Raw genomic sequence first — 21,944 nt, 5'->3', positions numbered from 1 at the left:
ATTCCTGGAGGGTTTTCAAGGGAGGCATGCCTATTTTACCTGGAGTCTTATCATCCTGAGATTGCAGCAGGCCTCCAGGGAGACTAATGAGCCCTACAACCCACCCGCTTCCCATAAATAATTACTTTATTAACAAAGATCCTTCATAAAACATTTGCCTCGCTCAGAACTTCATATCCATAAGGAGTCAGACCATATAAGAAACACTCGGGGCAGAGTGATGAAGATCACACTGCCTGCCTGTTCCGGTTCTATGGATAAACAGGACTAGTCACCATGAAAGCCTGGCAGCGACGTCCCTTCACAAGTAAACAAGAGGCTGACGAAAAGCAGCCCAGCAGGAAGTATGGCTAATGCAATGCAGTGCAGGAGAGGCAGAATGGAAGCGTGGACAAACACGGAACGTGACTTTCCTCTCCCAGAGTATGAAAGATAAGCTAACGGAAAACAGGAGTAGCATTTGTATGTCAACTGGCAAGGGACAGGCGTATCATTGGTTTTCTCCTAACCCCAATCTCCTTTCAAGATTTTTGAAAATTCTCTGATTTTCAGATCTGAAGTGTTCTGGGTTTTTTCACATTAAGCCCTATCAAAAAGATATTTTAAGCTATAAAGACAACTTTTATTTTTAAGCTATTGTTGCCTGATCCCACCACCAAAGTACTGATATAATTAAGAGCTTTTTTTGCCATTTCTTTATATCAGCAAAGATGATTATCACTACATTCAGGAATCACTGCAAAAACCAAATAAAACCAGAAAGTTATGAAAGAAAAAACTTGCATTTATTCACATACCCCTCAGCCAGCCCGAATAAAAGGAAAAGGAATAGATACATGCTACTAAGACACTGTTTCGTCACTATACAAGGAAAAAAAAATGCATCCTTTGGATTATTCTAACTATTAGCAACTTTACAGCTGATATCAGTAGAGGAATTTTTATTTTTTTTTTTAATAAACTATTGTTAAAAACAAAGAAATAAAATCACTCCTCAGCAAAACAAGAAAGATGCTGCTTTGGTTCTTCCTCCCCATGAGCTGCACATGTTTACCAGCAACAGCTAAGCAGGGCCTGCATCCCCAAAGGAGCGAAGGGTCTTTTAGTAACTTCCTCCAAAATAATTCTCCCAATCAGAGGAAATTTTGACAAGACATGCACTGCCATGGTGGAACTTCAGAGGGGTACTGTGCACCCCTCCCAAGGGCACCAAACGCAATTAGGACCAAAAGCAGAATTTCAACCTCTGGTTATCAATCCACAGCTGTGGATAATTCAATTTGCACTGTAAAATATTAAAATGCAAATGGTCCAAGTGAGCTCAAATTTACCAAGCACTCAAAGCTAATCTCTGCAAATCTTTTACTCCATTTTTGCACAACTACAGTGATTTCTGACAAAGCTTCCACATTTTCTTCTGAATCACTTGTAACTACGTTGATTTGAGCTAGACCAGGAGCAAATCTTAGAATCCACCAAAAACATTTCTGAAAATGGATTCCTCAGACCTAATTTTTTTTTTTTTTTTGGGTAGTTTTGCTACTTGGTCAGGCTTATATGCATTAAATACATTGAACTGCAGTACACATTCACACCATCTGTTTTTCAGTCAGAATGCTGGGCCTTGCAAACAATAGTCATGCCAACAAATGCCACACAAACTTTATTACCATAACCCACAACAAAAATAATGTAAATTAAGACACTTGTAAAGCCTGTTTAAAGCACAACCTAAATGGCATTATAGTGCTGCATGAAATGTCCCCTGTTTATAGTAGCAGCAGAAAACAAAGATTTCTCATTTGAACATACATAACTCATTTGAGGGTATACATGGCAAAAACATGATTATAACTGAAAGTAAAACTTCTTCCTTCACAGCTTCGAGAACTAAAGATACCTGCCACCTGGCTGCAGGTACAACAGCACTGACTCGTCTGACTGGTCTCTGAAGGAGCTACACACATGCACAGCACTGTATGCATTTTTGCAAGACTTTACAAGAGCCAAGCTAAGCACATGCTGCACCTGCTTAATGCTGCGCTGAAGTACTTAACTAACAAATACCGATTTAACATTTTCATACAAACACTAACTGTAACCTTCCATATATAATTTACCAACCATTACAGACCTCTCTGAACTGGCAGGAACTTTGAATTACACATTTTCAAAGCCTGTGTAGGCCTGGAAAGGTATTTGTTCAATTCTGCAAGAGCAGGACAGACTTTGAGAAGAACAGTATACATGGTTCTTCTACTGCCCATGGCATAAGCAAAGGAAAACAAGCTCTAACATCGTCAGATAAAGAGTGAAAAAAGTGTTAATACCCAAACAATTCAGGCAACAGATCTGGTGGAACGAATTTAAAGGGAGATGATGGAGAATTTAGGCACAGATCATTAGCAATAGATAGTGCAATGCAGCTTCCCACATCACAGCCACAGCTGAGCAAAACAAAAGCAAAATAGCAGGAAGGTAAATTTGAGCATGGGAGTAAGTACGTTCTATACAATAAAATAATATCCACCACATGTAGCCTCTGTCTGTAGGCCCCTGCATTCATCCTTGGTCACTTCTATCCGACCAGTCAGCCTCTCCCCTCCCTCCTTCGCCAATGGGCATCTCTCTAAACCAACTGGGAAAACATGCATTTCCATCACTAGCACACACAAAGGATCTCAGAAGCAGAAAGAAGGGTTTCCTCTATCAAACTGATTTGAAAAATCACAAATCGAAACAAACAAGTCTACCATGATCAGAGCCAGGGTAACCTTCACCTTCATCCACAAGCATTCCCTCCACACTTACTGCTTGAGCACTGCGTGCACAATGTCAGCTCTTTAAGCTTTACCAAAAAGCTATGCAAAAATAATTGTGTATGCATGTTTATCCCTGTGTGGAGGATGGGGGTGGGGGAAGGAATCATAATACAGCTTTGTCATAATTAAGTTAAATGGCATCTGTAATGTGCTGGAATGAAGAAATACCCATTTTACTTCACTCTACATTATCATCTTGACAAAACCCACACATCACAACCTACACACCCAAGGTAGCTTGGACCCCCGGTTTCTAAAAGTCCCTTTTTAAAGCCAAACATTCAAGCCTCTTTCGGAACCACAGCACCTAAGAAGCCTGCCCACAGACAGTTCTGTTTCTGTACCAGCTGTCAGCTCTGCTTATAAAAGCGGGTATCTACACGCACAGTGGGAACACTCAGCAGAAGGAATCTACTGCAACACAGCAGATCTCTGTACAGAAATAGCTGCTTATTCGATCTGTCTCGCAATCCCGCTTGAAAAGGAGCAGTTTTCTCAACGGGGGTGCCCTGGGGTTGGTTACAACATGGTGTCTGAAAAACAGTTCCATCCAGTTATCCAAGGGTGGGTTCGGTCATGCTGTGAAGTCACGTATAAAGCAGAGGGCACAGAAAATGAGAAGGTAAATCAAACAAATCCCTTCACAGTGTTTGGGGAGGGGGGAAATCCGTTGAGGTATTTGCTTTCTGTTGCCCTATGACAAGGTACATGCCTTCATGGGTTTTTGGTTTAAAAAGCGACTTGTAAAATTGCAAATCCTTGCCAAAATTCTTGTAGGAGCCTGTAATACGACATCAGCAAGAGAAGAAACAAAAATACATCTGTTAAAATTAGAACTAGTGTATTTAAAGTGTTTCTTACTCACATTACAGCAAATATCAAGGTATTGTGTCAACTTACTTCGTTGCTATTTCATGATTTTTTAAAAGCCTTTCCTTTAAGGGAAAATTAAGATCTACTCTTGCTTCTAGAAACTCAGATCCTCTCTCATTCATGCTACAATGCCTGTTCTGTGTATTTGTCCTAACAAGCTGTTTGAACTAGATCAAAATGCAGTAAACATTTTCAGATAAGCATTTCTAGTCCATTTTTAATTAAAAAATAAAAAAAAAAAAGAAAAAAAAAACAAACCCCAAAACAACAACATCAAAAAAACCCAACTAACAATCACCTTAAAATCCCTGAAAGTTAACTCAAATTTGGCTCAGTACTTCCAAGGAATGAATACTTACTAAAGGGCAAGATGATGGGAGATTTTTACAGGTAAAGATGTAGAAAGATGTGATTCTTCCAACCAGAGCACATGCGACTGTAAGGAAGAGCACAGTCTAAAACTATCAATAGGAAGAAAAAACAAAGATAAGGAAAAACCAACCAAACAACCAAACCAACCAACTAAAAACCCACTACTAAAACCATGCCTACACTGCACTGCTAGAGTGACCCTGACTGACCCTTTTGGAAGAGGATACATGGGAGGACCCAGTTTGGACAAGTAATGCAGATAAACACCTACACATCAGATTCAGTGCTTTTGTGCAAGTGCAAATGAGGGAAGTAGTGGAGTGTCAGCATGCAAGATAACAGCTTCTATTTACAGTGGGCTGCACCACTCCAAAATAAACCCATCAGCACCTCTTCAAAAAGTAATGCTACATTAGGTTTCTTATTCAGCTTTAGAAATGGCCAAAAGCAATTCTCCTGGTCACGGAAGCTGCATCATCCACCCACAACAGGCATCATTCTATGAACCTCTCAAATTATTTTGTGTCTCAGTCTAAAAGACATATGACTTTCTCGGGGAGTCAAATGCAAAAACTTACTGCTAAACATGAATCAGATGCTATTGTACGTTTTCGCTTGCCCTCCTACACTCACATGCCAGAAGATTCAAATGACAGAAATCTGAAAAGAAAAAAAGACCCTATAATATGCCTCTTTTTTACTACTGAGAGGTTAATATAATGATGTTTAGAAGTACTTTAAGGTACTTCTTGCTTTTATTAAAGAGCCCTAATGGCTAAATGTTTTGCCAATAGGTGGCACCAATACTAGTTAAATCAAGCGTAAAGAATCCTGTCCTTGCTGACAAGCCTTCCTCTCCAATCCCTCTGGGGACCAGCATTGAATGTATGCTTCTTTATCACCAGGCAAAATAGTAAAAGAAGCCAGGTAACTGTAGCCCATATGAGAAACCATCAGCCTGAAACCTGGTCCTCAGGCTACTCAACCTTTAATAATAGACATCCAATCTTTTTATAAATTTTTTTGGTCAGTTTTAGCGACTTAATATGTCTCCTCAACCAATAGCAAAGGTACACAATCCTGCTCAGGCATATTTAGTGCTAGTCATGCACCAGCACAACACTTACGTTGCTTAGGTAGTACCTAAGTACCTACTGCTGCAAAATACTGGCCACTCCTGCTGCACTTAAGTGTTCCTCATATTTGTTGCTGTACCTTTTCCTATTGCAAATGCTGCCTCAGGAAGCTCCCATGCCTCAAACGGATGGAGGCTCAGATTAAATCCATGTACGTATTATTCTGCAGTTGCTCTACTCTAGTATCCTGAGAGCGAGTATCAGGCTCAACAGACCACTGGCCATCCAAAGATCTACCACTCTAGCTAAATACCCAGGCACTAAAGAAACAACTACCTTTGTGGGACCTACCTTTGCCACAGGAAAGAGGAAACAGCTATCAGTAAGACTATCTCTTGCGGGCTGGAGCAAGAGCTCATTTATTAGCAGGAAGGGGAGACTGTCATATACACTGAACACCAATGTTCACACATTATTATGGGTATGCAGCAGGTACTGCGGGAACAGATTAAAGAGAGAAAGAGAATCAGATTGTGCAAGCATACTTCCACTTGGCGTAAAGCTTACATTCAGCTATTCCCCATGAAATCCAGCTGTTGCAGGGGTAGCCAGAAAAGGAAACATCAAAAGGTGATGTAATGTGGTGATCTGTTCTACAAGAGTTTCAACAATCTTAGTATCAGCAATGAGCTGGGCTGGGGTTTTTATTGGCTTTCTTTTGTTTTAAGGAAGGTAGCACAGTTTTCCTTCAGCTTTTCTTCCTGAAGTTGAGGAATATGTTAGATTTGTTACCACATTAGGAAAAATGTCTCTACCTACGTCAGGAAAAACAAGACACAAAAAAGCTTTCAGAACTAGATTTTAACCCTTTACAGTTTTGACAGCCCCCTTGAAGTTTACTGTACATAGACTGAGCCCGAAAATATTTGGTAGATGAAAACCTTACCAGAATAACTGAAGCGGACCAGAGATCTGCCTTACATTGTGTGAACTATAGTAAGATTGTATTGCATACCTCTGTTGGACATACTGTCATACTGTTCCACACGTGTCAAGCAAAAAAAAGGTCACCTTTTTCTTCAGGCACAATGCAAATAACCACTGGCTATTTAAAAAATAAGAGGGTTTGCCACAATAGCCCCATTGGCTAACATAGCCAGCAGTGGTAATCAACTCTTAAATGACATACAAGGTTACCATAGGACTAAACTAATAATAAAAGTCAATACTGTAACACAAAACTTCAGTTCTAGCTAGTGGAATTTCTAATGTTTTTTTTTTAATACAGGTAAAAGTCAAGAGCCCATAAAAATGCAGAACGACCTTCATCACAGAGTACATGGAAACAGATTTACTTTGACAGAATACATAGCAATAATCTTTTTATATCTATTCTGCAGTGCCAGGCACTTGTAGTTTCAGAAAAAGATTTTCTGTTCAGGGTTTGGACCAGTGAATAGTTAACTAGATAAGCTCAAGTGAGACAGAGGAGAGTGAGACAGAAATTATTGTAGGAACCCAAACTGTATGAGAATATTCCCTAAATCAATTCTTGTCACAACAAAGACCAATGGCAGCATAAGTGGACATACAGGCTTAGAAAGATTGATTTTTCATAATGTACTCAGAATTAACTTCCTTGTTCTTATTTTATTAACTTTATGAAACAGACCTTCCATAAAGTTAACTTTCATCTGAGAAATATTAATATCTCTTCCTGCAACGTACACTTAAGCAAAAACCTGTGCCTACTTTTCCTTTTGCCTTTGTTTGACACAACCAATTTACCCAACAGGAATGCACATCTAGCTCTGTTTTAGAATGTAAACTAAAGGCATATCAGTATTGACAACCTTATACTTTCAGAAACTTGAGCAGGGACCTCAAACTCTTCAGACTGTCCCTCAAAAGTCATTTTACTTAAAGCCCCCATGGTATGTTTAATTTTCTGTTTCTGCATTTTTCAGTACACTTGAATAATTTTTAAAAGCTTTCCTTTGTGATACACAGAGCTACAAAGGATTTTATTTTTTAACTGACAAGTAGAGAATATATGAAAATATAAAAAAATCTTGTAAGATTTGTTTGTTTACAAACTAGTTAGTTCATATTGCCTGTTGCCTTTTAATTATGCTTTGATATACCTTAAGTATATACATCCAAGCAAAAGTTTGGTCTGTAGTTTTGCCATCAGTATAATCTCCTGAAGATATACCACAGTTCTGGTACATTTTGAGAACCATAAAAAGCAGTACATACAATAAATATAAATAGAAATGTAAAATGCTTGTGCAATTTAAAAGGCAGACATTCCCAAAACACTGCAGAAGGATTTAGGAGCTCTCTGTATGGCAACATGAAAACATAATACAATGAAGAATCAAAATAAATCTGACTGACAATTACGCTGTATCATTCTTCTGTGTTTTGAAAGCAGAACAGACTGAGACTTTGAAGAATGGACTGTATGAAGAAGAAAGAGGAAGGAAGATTCTCAGCATACAAAGTTGTAATGCCAAAAACCCTAGTTGCAGCAAGTTCTGAAAATAAATGCATCATAGAGATGACCTTTCTCATGATCCATCAGCTTAGAGGAAGATGGGATGGGGGGGGGATAATCACACCATGGGAGTTTCTGGAAAAAACAGACAAATGAAACAGAACTGAAATACTAAAGGCATAGCATTCCTAAAATCTGTCTAAAAATCCCACACACGCTGATTGCATATGTATGTTGGGAGTTCAAACAGCTTTTCAAAATGAAAACAACAGATGTGACTTAACAAAACAGAATCTTACCTTTCTGCCTCTTCACTTGGGGAATATTGCTGATTGTGGTTGCTTGAATTATTTCCACTACGATCTGATACCTAGTTTTAAAAACAGCAGGGGATAAGGGTGAAGAGGGAGGACAGAAAAGAACAAAATGAAAAGAAGAACATTATTATTTTTTCCTTTTACAATGTGTTCTTCATACAGCACACTTCAAACCAGATAATAACCAAAACACTTCCACCTCCTCCTCACCTGGAAACAGAGTCATTTCTCAATATATCTGCAACCTAAGGAGCAGTGTGCATACAGAGTAGAGTAGGAAAAAAAGGTTAACTTGACACAAAAGGTAAACACCCAGCTAACAATAATACTCTCCCATTCTCTCAACTGCTGGCACTGCACAGCCAGTTAATAATATCCAGTGAACACAACCTAAAGTCATTCTTTAAACATTAAATAATGACGTTTTTGTAGGCAACTGGGATGGAAGTTCAGTTCAAAAGCAAAGAGCTGTCTGTTAGATTCTTCTAGCTAATGCACTCAAATATATATACATGGAGCACATATAACTTACGAGAAGGAAAAAAAATACACTAAAATAAGTAAACCACTGAAGTATTATACTCCAGGAATAATTAAAACCTGTTTATCATCTATAACTATACTACACATAATGGAAGACAACTAATGCAGTTAGTAAACTGAATTTTAAGTAAAACTAACCTTGTAACTAAGAGACACCATGCACTCAGCAAAGAAAATGACTGCCAGTTAAATTTTTCATAAATGTCAAAGTTCTGGTCATAGCAAACACTCAAATTCCTCCCAGTGCACTTCCTCTGGCAGCTATTAATACTGATAATAAAGCAAGTGTTCTAACGAATTTAACTCATTCCTGTAGCAGTTCCCTAACCTCATCTCCTAGATGAAGGCTGAAGCCTCCTGGAAAGTCTGCTATTTCCACGAGTACTTATTCTCTGTTTAAGAAAGAGTCCAAGATCCCTAAAATACATTCCCCTTCCTGCAAGTACACTTCCACCAACATTATTCAATTCCCTCCATCCCCCTTGCCTCCTGTAACTCTTTTAGGATTTTGATTGTGTCTGCCTCTGTACAGACATAGTTTTACACACACAGCATACCCTGATTTATAAACTACACTTCCGGAATTATTCTTTTCACTGCAGTAATCTTTATTCTTCCCAACTCCTTCAATCATCAGGCTGAAACCTGAGAACCTGGTTGCAAAGCTGCAATTTTTCTAACCCTATTTCTTTTTGCCATTACTGTATCTTGGTCATTTCCATCCACCACCACAGTTCTTGCCCACTCCCTCAGAGAAAAACCAGCCCCATAGTGAGGGTAGTATTTTGATGTGTAGAAGTCCCACTGTTAACTACCTGCTCAGAGACAGATTTCGCAAATGATTCTGGGCAGCTCACTTGGACTCTTAATGCCTTGGTTATGTCATCTGTAAACGCTTTCTAAATAACACTCACTCACCTCACTCAGGTGTTGTAACAGTGAACATTGTGATTTATCAAACAAGGTACTGACAACCAAGTAAATACCGCTCATGGTAGGTAGCTTCCACTTTTACCTTGCATCTTTTTCCCTTCCAAATTTACATTTGTTCACATTCATGGTTTTACATGTTTTCATTACAAGTACTGTAATAGAGTATCTCTTTTTTTTCCCTCTTCCTCACTATATTACCTTAAGTAAGGGAGATGCTCCAGATTACATCCTCGAAGACACTATTTAGTCTCTTCCTTCTAAGCACTACACTCAAGCTGTAACCACTCAATGAGAGTGCTGTACAACACTGCACCACAGAAACACCACCCTGGATACTCTGTCAAACCTTAAGTTTGTTCCAAATAGCCTAGCTGCTACATATTTTGTACTGCCAGTGAGTAAGTTTAAAACTAAGGAAGTTTTAAAAGTGATGTATTAATTTTGTTTTCAAGTGAACTGTACTTGATAAACTGGACTAATTATGAGCTCACATCTGTATTGCTTCTACCTTCCCACTCTTACCTCTTCCCTATTATTTGTTACATTCATCCCTTTCCCTAATTTCTTAACTAAATGACACAGAGGCAGCGATTATGGTGTTTCTTACCATGAATTGTGTAGTGACCTTTTGCTGCTATACTAATAAATAACAGAATAAATACAATGGTGATCTTGAAAGCAAAATGAAAACTATCCACCAGTTTATTTCCTTATCATTATTTATTCTCAGCTATGATTTTAACTCATCATGTCTTTTCTCTCTAGTCTTCTTCTGACAGCAAGTAAATTTGTTTCATATCTGACAAGAAAGAAAAGATGAATTCTTCCACATTTGTAGGAGACTTCTAATTTATCCACAGTAACTTAAATCTGAGGGGAATCAAGGTGAAATTTCACTGTTTAACTTTTCCTTCTTGGAAGAAATGGGGACAACAGATTTTGTGGAAACTTGATAAAACAGGAATAAACCTCTGCCTCCCTTCATGACAAGCAACAACAAAGGTAGATATAAAGAGTGACTTTGAAGGATGTTCATAGCTAATCATAGAATGATCCCTTCTCTGGAAACTTTTCTGGTTTGGGGGTTTTTCCCCCTCCAAACAAATCCAAATTTTCAGAAAGCAAAGGTATGAAAGGAGAAAGGGGAAATACAACCAACCAACCAACCAACCAACCCAACTTCTTATGGAAACAATTATCAGCTCCCCAAACGTCCCTTATAAAAATGAAAGGGATATTTCCACAAAAACAACAGGGATAAGTTCTACTAACAGGTAAAATGACTAAACTTCAGAGGACCACTATAGATATGGATGAACCTTGAACTCAAAAGTATCTGCAAAATTAATAAGTAGTTCCTGCATCACTTAAATTCTAAAAATAAAAACAATAAAAGCAATGCAGAAAATCAATACAATGTTTCCTCTGAAGTTAATGCTTCTAAGCAAGGAAAGAAAGAAGATTTAGAAAATCCTAGTACCATTACTAGCCTTTCAGGGAACGCTATTTGCAAGGCAGAGAGCTGTTACACCTGCTCACAAGGAGATCCAACACACAGAGCCTCCACCTCTTCTCTGATTTCCTGGCCAAGAGCAAAAAAACACCCTTCACTCATAGGTTTCCCCTGATCTAGCCAGGGATTTTATCCTACTTATCCTAAATAAAAAAAAAAAAAGAAAAAAAAAGATACCTGGTTCTAATTACAATAAAGTCTAGGGAAACTCTACGAAATCAGTCTGGATGGATGCCTTTAGGGACTTCTCTCCTGTAAGGTCACATGCATACATCAAGAACACCCAGGAGTCCACGCTTTCTTGACTGTGGTCAGACTAGAGTCTGGGGAAAGGATTATCACTGCCTCATGGCCTCGTACTCTGAGCACACAGTTTTATGTTGATTTTAGTAAATACACAGCAATTAATCTGCAAAGATAAAGCATGGAAGGGATGTTTAAAAAGAATTACAAGTTTCCCAGCAACTGTAGTGCCTTGGGATAAATTTCCCTCGAAGCTAAGCCTACACAGAAGATTGTTACTACTTGTATCTGTTCTTTACCAAGATGTTACATGGCAACATTAGGAGTAATAGAAGGGGGCTTTCAGTTCATGAATGCCATGCATTGGCTTAGAACAGGCACTGAAAAATGATTTCCAAATAAAATCAAGAAAAAGAATTATTGATAAACAGTATTATTACCCAGAATAGCATCTAACTGGGAAACCTGTTTCAGGACAACATGCTGGCAATTTATTTGTTGCAGGAGGAGAACTGGAAACATTCTTCCCACTCCCATCACTCCAGCAGAGTCTAACCGTGTTTCTGAGTGATAACTGCACAACAGCTTATTTGTTTCTTCCTCTTTAGTTCCTTCTTTACAGATTGTTCTTGTGGTTCACTCTTGCGAATTACAATCTGAAATACCATGTAGCTTGTTCATCTAAAATTCACCCTTTCCCCCCACCTCCCCATCCATACAAGGACCACTGTTTGATTTTCTTGAAATAAATCTGTAAACTTTCACTGGTAAATCACAAAAGCTTTGCAAAATGTAGTACACAACTTTGAGATGGCCACAGGTTGGACCACAGTGCTGGAAAACAAACAGAAAGGGAATCTCTCATTGCACAGGGAAACACTCTTTAACCACCTTCGCAGACACCCGCTCTCAGAGGGTCTCAGAGGAAAGAAGAACGCTGCCTCCAAAATCAAATGCTATTTCTCTTAAAAAAAACCCACAAAAAAGAAAAACCCTTTTTCTCAGACATTTTCCATTCAAATACTATCAGCTCAGAGTGATCAACATTTTGCTGGGCATAGAAAACACATTTCAAAATGATGGTAGTTGGAACTCCACAGGCTAGAAAGGAAAAACCTAAATGCAGCCAAAACCACATTATTTCAAAAAGCAAATCTGCTATCTGGTATTCTAGGACACAATTTAAAGTGACCTATCAGCTAAAAGAGAGCACATTGATCATTAATGTGCCTGAACAACAACAACAACAGAAGAGTTGGGTTTCTTTTGAAACAAGCAGATCCATTAGTGTGATTATGCTAATAAATGTGATGTCAATTAGGTTTTAGACAGAGTCTAATAGAGACTAATTTCTGCTCTCAGAAAAGGCACACTAGCCCAGAGTAAAGAGCAAATTTTACAGCAGATGAACAATAAGTAGCCAAGCAACAGAATCATTTCACCATCACCTAAATGCATTTTCCTACCTCAGACATGCAAGTGGTTTCGGAATCAAAGAGAATAACGAGAGAAAGCAAGACATTGTTTATGCATCCCACATACTCCATCTCGGCAAACCATCACTTGGCTCAATCAAGCCAAGTCTAATAGAAGGTCTGGGTCAGAACAGATGACACAGAGTGCACCAAAATGGATCAGTGTGCTTGTGTCATTTAGATGTTGTTGCAGCCATTTAGGAAAAGGGACAGCTGACTTGCAGCAGCAACTGAAGGGAGTCAAGGAAGAGGGAAAAAAAACACCAGTTCTGGTTGGTGGTAAGAAATTAGGATAAATGCTGGCAACAGCTTCAACTGTCTTCCAAAACTTTGGTGTGTTCAACAAAACCAACTGAAGGACATCTACAAATACCCTACAACAGCAGGGACCTCTGCTCCCTGCTTCCCAGTCACTTGTTCATTATCCTCTCCTCAGAAACCAGAGGAAAAATAGCTCGGCTACAAAGAGAAGTATAAACATCTTGTACTTGGGCAAGCAGGCTTGGAATGCATGTTATGATGAAAGATGGAAGGAGAATGGAAGGAGAAAGAAATGAGATGTGGGGAGATTAGTATGAAAGCAAGCAGGTGCTATTAAAAAACAGGAACATCACACTCAATCATGATACATAGGAGCTCAGTGGTTTGGGGTTTGTTGGATGTAATTGGTAAACACCTCTCTGCAACAGTCCAGGAAAACATCTGATCCAGTGGTAAAATGTGCTGGAACTCAAACCCCTCTTTCCATGTCATAGAATCACAACAAGCTGCTCTGAATGCCCAGTGTCCATAGGGTCACTAGAGATCACCATGGCCAGCTACACTTCACAAAGATAATGAGAGGTAACTTCACAATAATGGAAATTAAACATACTATTTCACTTAACTCCACACAGTCAAGCTGTAAAGAAGGGTCTGGTATGCCTTTCAATAGTACGGTCATCTCCAATATACTACTAAACTGATTTTTTTTAAATCTTCTGCCTCCAAACTAAAAAGCTGACTATAACGCGATTTAGTAAATGTTGTGGCTTACCATCCTTACCGTCTCTGCTTCATCAAAAGAAAAGGAAGTCAAAAATTGAATTTAAAAAGAAAAATCACAATTCATTCAAATATCAGTTATGAGTTGGGAAAAGAAGCATGCTTAGTTGTGAATGAGCTACAGTGAAACATTAAATACCTCAGTTGTTTCAGGAACTCAACATCGGAGCTGCTGTTAATGAGCTTGATGAACTCCTCATAAGAAGGAGCATATGTGTAGTCTTTCTTCTGATGTTCATTCATCTGTTCTCTGTATTCCAGCTGGCTAAGTAGCATTCGGTTAATATAATCTGGATCACTCAGCAGTTCCACCACTGGCTTCAGTACTGGAGAAGAAAAATATTGTAAAACAAAATCCTTATGCGGAAGAATAACTGCTGTCCTTCAAAAGAAAATTGTATATAAAAGGCAAAAATAAATATGCAAGTTGATAAAAACCTAAAACCACTCTTCTGGACTACATAGTACATTTGAGATTGCATGTACCTTCTTGATAAAACTGCTTGCTTATTCTGTTACACAAATTGATGTACACTGACAAAGCTGAGGTCTATTTGGAAAATTCCAAGTGGTTTTGTTCTTTCTGCTGTGTGCCTTGAAGGCTAGGACATTACAGCCACTATAAATGAAAATAAAAAGTAAACTAAATCACATAATATATTTGAGACTTCATAATTTCTGAATTTTACTTCAGTCACAGAAAATGGTTAGTATATTTATAATCAGATTAAAGTGTAGCTGATAAAATAAAAAGCAAAATAGAAAACCCTCAATCAAAAAACCACATCCTCAAGTCTCTGGATTCTATGCATCTGAATAAAATAAAAAAGGCCAGAATTATTCATAAAACCACTAAAAATAATGCCATGGAGAACTGCAGAACTGTTCCTCTATTAAAAAAAAAATAGAAGAATGTAATGGACAAACTGTGTTTTATCCTGAAAGGTGCTAAGCAGCCCAGCATCCAGTCAGGAAAGTCAAGTAAGTATATGCTTGATTTTGAGAATATAAAGTCATACTGGTTATCACAGAAATTAAATTTCAGAATTTAAAAGCAGAGAATCAAGACTTATACATACAACCAGGTCTGTAATTACTAATATTGTACAGGTGCAAATAGTTAATCATCTCTGATCTTTGATCTACCTTTTGTTGCAAGTATTTCTGCAAGGACTATGCGCAAGCTGACAGACTGGACATCCTTTGCGGGTAGGAGACAATACACCAGAATTTGAGAACATTTTTGCAGGAATCTTACTTCTTCATCAGAGTTCCTCAAGCATGGGTGCAGCAAAAAAGGTCTTGGTGGATCCTCCTGCCTGGGGGAGGGAGGAGGGGAAAATGGGGTGAGAAAAGAAAAAAAGAGGAAGAACTTACATGCCACTTGTATCATGATTAGTCACTAATTCATAAAATATTCAAACTCTATTATCAGGTAAGTAACATTAGTAAAAAAATCACTTTAAACCATGTACATTTTTCAAATCTTGCTAATGTTAAGATTCATTTCCAAATTCCTTTGTCCTGTCAGTGTTTTCACCTGACAGAACAGAAATACAGTATTATAAAACTGCATCAGAGAGAACCCAGCAAGGGGGAGGAAGAAAGCTTCTCTTAATAAAAAGCAATTGCTCCATCACTGAATTTAAGAGTGAAGCCTTGTCCAGTTTTTCAGAACAATCAATAAGACAAACTCAATAAGCAAATACATTCTTGTAAAGCAAACTAATTATAGACCTGAACCTTTAAGCAGAGGATTTGGGATTGTATCTGGTTTGAGAAACTGGTCTACCTGTTAGATACTGAAGTTACCATCTTTCCTTTGTTTCTGGCAAATAAATCTCCCAGTAAGTAACTGGGCTCTTTGACCCGAATTTTACTAAAACAGCAGTTTTCAACTTGCCACCTTCAGGCTACATGAAATCGGTCTGTTGAAGATAACTATATAATAACAGACCTGGCATTATCAGCCATCTATATTGTAAGTGGAAAACCAATTTACGAAAAGATTTTAAAAACCCACCCACAAATTTAGAAAGAGGATGGAATCATGATGGCAAACAGAGAGAGGTGAATTAATTCCTAAAGGGCAAAGAAACTTGGCCACACAAGTCTGCTCAGGAGTTCAGCAAGTGAGAACCAACCATATTAAGGTATCAGTGGGTAATAAAGCATGAAACTGGAAAGCATGAAACTGTAGGGGCTCAGTGTGTGTGTGTGCAACCCCACCTTTGGGGCAACACCCCTGTGCGCAGCAGTTCACCCCAGAACAGGTGAGAGGCCCTGGACTTCAGGCTCTGCTCAGCCTGATAGGTCCGAACCTCCATCTTCCAAGTCCCATCTAAGTCACCTCTTGGCCAAATCACAGATTTGATGTGCTAGCTCTTGGCCAAATCAAGTGACAACACTGGCTTGGATCTGAGCATCTCAGGCATGCAGAGACCACAGAGCCATTCAGAGAAGAAACAAGAGAACTTGCCTCAAGCCGAGTCTTCTGATCAGCAAGCCAAAGCCAGCATACGGTCATGTTTTATATTAATAAATCACAGAATCACAGAATAGTTAGGGTTGGAAAGGACCTTAAGATCATCTAGTTCCAACCCCCCTGCCATGAGCAGGGACACCACACACTAAACTACGTAGCCCAAGGCTCTGTCCAATCTGGCCTTGAACATCGCCAGGGTTGGAGCATTCACAACTTGGGCAACCTATTCCAGTGCCTCACCACCCTCACTGTGAAGAACTTCTTCCTTAGATCTAACCTAAAGTTCCCCTGTTTAAGTTTAAAACCATTACCCCTTGTCCTACCACTAGAGTCCCTAATGAAGAGTCCCTCCCCAGCATCCTTGTAGGCTCCCTTCAGATATTGGAAGGCTGCTATGAGGTCTCCACGCTGCCTTCTCTTCTCCAGGCTGAACAGCCCCAACTTTCTCAGCCTATCTTCATACGGGAGATGCTCCAGTCCTCCTATCATCCTCGTGGCCCTCCTCTGGGCTTGCTCCAACAGCTCCATGTCCTTTTTATGTTGAGGACACCAGAACTGTACACAATACTCCAAGTGAGGCCTCACAAGAGCAGAGATTAAAAATAAATCAAGAAAAAAACCACCACCAACAACAACAAATCAACTAGGGAACAATGTCACAGTGTTCCTCCACCACACTAAATGTTTCAGAGTCAGGGTCCATCTTGCCTGCCTTCTGTGGATTCAGATCCTTGCCTATGGCTAATTCTCATTCAGCATCCTGAAGGAGCAGGAGAATACTCTCAGCCAGAATCATGCTAAGCCTGGTGGGGAAGACACTGTCACAGTTTAACCCACATTCACTGTCATCCACTCATGAACTGTAAGGATTGTGTAAGTTAGATACCATCAGATGGAGGAAATCCAAATTTCCTTCTGGTTTCACTTCACACTTGGTGAAAGACTTAGGTTCCTAACCTAAAGGAAGTAAATCAGGCCTGGAGTTAGGACAGGCATAAGTGTGCTATACTAAATAGTAACATATACTAATATGCTCCTCCTCCTGCCAAACATGCGAATAGGTCTTCCCTGCTCCTGGCAATCACGGTAGGTGCATTTTGGGAAGATGACAAGGCAGTCTTCCAGAGCTAAGAGTGAAGGGGTGGTTGTGCCTCCGCTGCAGCATGAAGCACTGGGTGGGTGCTGTGCACCACTGAACATGCACAGCAATGTGCTGGTGCATGAGCAAGCCCATGACAGCACAGTCTCTGTTGCTTGCAGACTCCCCACAAACGGCGTATCTGATCACAGCTCTAAAAGAAACAGGGAGCAAACCTCCCCTGCCTTGATTTTGTGCCTAATTCTGACCAGTTCATCTTCCCACAGGTGCCAATGCTTTCCTGGACTTCTCAGAACATATTTGACTGAATGTGCCAAGGAACTCCTTAGTGCAGGTCACAGCAGCACCTGTTCTTTATGCAGAAATGGCTGTAGAAGCAGAGACAAGGTGCCCTAGCAGTTCTTTCATGCCCACATGCCCGATATATAACAGCAAGGTGACCATCCCAGTGGTTACAAGGACACAGACAGTGTCACCTAAGAGGCACCATGGTAATTTATAAAGGCAGCCAGGACTGGCCTTCAGTAGAAGTCTTCTAGGTGCTACAAAAGCTCAGATCTGTCACATCTTATACCTGTGCCTCCTCCCATTTGCTTCCTTCTCAGAGCTGAAGGCTGCTGTGCTGGTTTAGAGTCAATGGACTGTTACTCACAGAGCCACTCCAAGCTTACTGCCTCTGTATGTGAAAAAGTCCCCAAGAAGTGTATACAGTCAAACCAAAAGTTTTCAGTTAGACACCACTATATTCCCACCAGTGACAGGCAGCATCGTGTGACAACATTTTTACCCCTCAGTCCAGAAGGAAGCCAATGTGTTGGAACAGTAACAATACTTTGCTGATAGCTCTAATTCTGTTCTAACAATACAAGTAATTTGTCTCAAGGTGACCCAAATCAGCTTTTTAATTAATTTTCAGAACATGAGGAATGTAAAGATGACATTTGGTTTCTATTTGACTGAAGCCTCTTACTCAGTCCCAAATCAAATATTTTGTTTGCAAATGTGCATCATGAAGGAGGTTTCAACTGCTACAAGTAAGATAAAATCCAAAAGAAGTCCCCTGCAACAGCTTGGATGTAAATACTCTGTTCTTCTGAGGAGCGGTGGCTTATGCAGATGATGTGTAGTCTTCATGATCAACCAGCATAGGTGGTGGCTGAGCTAGGAAAGCTGTTTATCTTGTTCTGGTAGGACCTTTTCTCTCTGGCAGCTGAAGACCTAGCTATTTTCCTCAGTGCATTTCCACTCCTCTTCCATACTCCAGACGTATCCTACAGCCTTCTCTACACTTGCATCAAACATTTCCCATCATATGCTCTCCCTAAAGGCAAACACTATTTATCCAAAACCACACAGGTCCCAGGCAGACTACAGGCAGACAGAAAGTCTGGGTCATTTATGCACAGCCACCTCCTACTAGGGAAGTAAAGCCTTCCTTTTCTGCACAGGTCTACCCAAAGTCAGCCACAGAAACACAGCCAGAACCATACACAAAATGCTGGCAAACAGGATAACTTACATAGAACATCTGTCAGCTAGCAGCAAACTAACCTCTCCTAACAGCTGATTCCTATGTATTAACACCAACGATAGACAGAACCGAGAGCAAGTGGTGATTGCTTTTTTGGCCACCAACCAACCAACCCCATCTTTCTTGCACACTCTTACCTTATTTGTAAGATATCCTGCACTGTGATTAGATCAAGGTATACTTTCATAACATGAGAAAAGCACGAAACAGCCAGAATGCACATAAAACTTCACTAAACTGAAATTAATAATCTTTGCCTTCACTCTCTCTCTAAAAGTGTCCTGAGGAACGCCGGACTGCTTGGGACTACAAACACCCTGGAGCATTAGCCACACCTATGCTATCATCCATACAAGAGAAGTCATTTCACATAATCTTTGTCTCCCTATTGTACAAGTTTATTCCCAGTCAACAGCCAATACACACAGCTTGGAGGACTTGGGCCTATGCCAGGATTTTTCTGATGCACAGTCAACAGAACACAAATGGAAAGTGGAACAGAATAAACAAGCAGAAAGGCAAATATTTGATTCTAATTTGCCTGATGTGGTCCTGCCTACAGGAATGAAAGGTGGGAGCAGAGCTGAATACTCTCCAGTTGACAGTCTATTTAAGCGGAATTTCAACTTCTTCTGGAGTTACCTCCACTACCTGAGATGACATGACTCTCTAGAAGAGGGGTTCTTTCACTTGTTCTCCCAGCTAAACTGTATCTGAAATTTGCTTTGTGATCTAGAAAGCAAACGGGAAGGCACAGAACGCCACCAGATTTTTATGAAAAGAATAGAGAAATAAAGTGTTCAGGAAATATGACTCTAAACAAGCCTTGCGAAACAGTGGCAAACTGCTGGGTCAACAAGTCCTGGAGTTTTCACTGCTGTTTAGGCAAAAGAAAGGGGAGACTGAAAGCAGGAGAGCAAGCTTGGAGGGAGGCTTAACAGCTACAAAATAAATCAATATGCCAGTGGGTAAAACAGGCAAGACATCCAGGCTTATATTCTCCTTTGCATTTATACATGAAGAATTACACCTCTATTTGCCTCTGATCAGCTTGCAGGGAAAATACGTGTCAAAAAAAGGTCTGTGCAGAACACGGCATCCCTTGTAACTCAGGCTTCCTCTTCACTGATACCCATCAAAAAAAGGAGCACTGAGCAATCACAGAAGTATTAACACCACTGCTCAGCTACCGAACCATGTCTAATCTCCTACAGCAGGAGCTATGATGTCCTGACCAGGCATATTCTCAAAGGTTGATATAAAACTCCGTGGGAATGGGATCAAGAGTAAAAAAAGGTACTGTTCATTTTGCAGAGACCAACAGGAAAAGAGAAACTTAACCTCAGTGTGCACGTATGTACACAAAGCAGAGTGCTGCTACATCTCTCCAGTGTCAATAAAGATATTAAGCACTATTAAATAACCCAAAGAGTAACACAGGCATTATTTCTCTCCCTACCCAATTCTGAACATGCGTTATTAGGATTGCGTGGCTGGATTTTCCAAATCAAAGGTCACTTAGTAATCACAGAAAACTCTTAAATAAAACTGTGTGCAGATATTTTTAGAGAGAGCTTTGAAAGCCCATCCAATTATCCATGAATTCCAAGAACAACTGTGTGCAGTGAACTAATATAAACGTGGCAGTTTATATTGGCAAACAGTTCCAAAACAGGCATGATACAAGCTTTGTAAAGCAAGCTCATTTAATCTGCTTCAGGCGATAGAAAAATAATGGGAGGTGGCAACTTAATTCATTTGTTTCTTGTCGAACAGAAAAGACTGAAGTAATAGTGACATATATCGGTCTATCAAGATGCAGGTGACTTCAGTGATTTAAAACTACTACTGGATAGAACTCATGCTTTACACAGCATGCTTACAGGTCATGGCCCTTTTCACTCCCCTGTGAGCTACAAAGCCAGCCTTAACCCTGTGTAAATTTCTTTTCTGTAGTTTTCATTTTATAAATCTTTTATGCCTGCTCTGAATTTTTAACACTATCCAGTGCTATTTCATAGCATCAGAAAGCAAAGGAATTTCCTTCAGCTGCCCCCCAAAAAAGTCAAAGATCAGGCAGCAGTCTGTGAATACAGATCCATAGGTAGAGCCGGCCAAAGTGAATTCCTTTGTACTGGGTCTGTTCCAAGCAGTGCTTTTCTTTAGGACCAAACTGACACCTACTGTAACTATCCCTTGCTCTGAGATTGCTTCATGCAGTTACTGACCGTGTATCCCACGGTATCTTCAGTATTCAGATTTTACCCTTTACTGTTGCAAAGCTCTTGAGATCATCCAGCACTTTATAGAAGAAAACAGAACAGCAAATTTGCTTTGGTACTCCTGAGGACAAGCAGTTAAACCTTACCAGCGTTACAGAAACACCATCGTTTCCTTCCCATGCAATAACTAAGCAACTCTAAGCCAGCAACTATACCTTTTAATGCCCAGGAATTCAGGACACACAGCAGTTCTGTAATACTGGATTATCATCTATGACTGGGATTCTGGGTTTCCCAATACAGAAGGTCCTCATGGAAATACCTCTTTTTATTTAGAATCTACTCTAATTTTAATTTAGTTTTAATTAGGGCTATTTGGTAATTCTCTGGATTGTTAAGATTTGTTGCAGTTAAAATACTCTTGGTATTTGTGGATGGGTTTATGCTCCTGATGCAAAGCACCATCTTTATTTTTATATAGTCTCCAACCCTCATGATGGCATCAAAGAGCTTAAAAACTAATCCTAAAAGGGGTGAAAAAAATTAAAAGCCAACCCCAAAGTTATCATTTACAATGCCCATGCAACTTGGGACTTTACAGGTTTGGTGTTGGCAGTACCACTGGTTCAAGGGCAAACCCCCAAAATAAGTACACTGATTAGGAGACACAGAATCACAGAATGGTTTGGGTTGGAAAGGACCTTAAGATCATCTAGTTCCAACCCCTCTGCCATGGGCAGGGACACCTCACACTAGACCATGTCACCTAAGACTCTGACCAACCTGGCCTTGAACATGAGACATGCATGACCAGGAACTTAATGATGATGAATAAAGTAAATCTGTCTGTTTTGAAAATAGGAAACAAACAAATAAACAAATGATATGAACACCCC

The 21,944-nt window shown here is 39.7% G+C and overlaps 1 protein-coding gene across 2 annotated transcripts in view; it reads right to left on the bottom strand.

Annotated features, from left to right (window-relative positions):
* Nucleotides 1-21,944, bottom strand: part of SNX25 (sorting nexin 25) — a 69,596-nt gene that overhangs the window by 32,083 nt on the left and 15,569 nt on the right. For both annotated transcript variants that reach the window (XM_010021897.1, XM_010021898.1), the window contains exons 3-5: nt 14,858-15,030; nt 13,851-14,037; nt 7,943-8,013 (exon numbers count right to left, since the gene is read on the bottom strand). In XM_010021897.1, coding sequence (XP_010020199.1) covers nt 7,943-8,013; nt 13,851-14,037; nt 14,858-15,030 — 431 coding nt within the window. The remainder of the gene's footprint in view (nt 1-7,942; nt 8,014-13,850; nt 14,038-14,857; nt 15,031-21,944) is intronic.

Source organism: Nestor notabilis, unplaced genomic scaffold (genome assembly GCF_000696875.1).
Source record: "Nestor notabilis isolate BGI_N333 unplaced genomic scaffold, ASM69687v1 scaffold13419, whole genome shotgun sequence".
NCBI classification, from domain to species: Eukaryota; Metazoa; Chordata; class Aves; order Psittaciformes; family Psittacidae; genus Nestor; species Nestor notabilis.
This window is presented reverse-complemented; position numbering and strand designations above follow the sequence as displayed.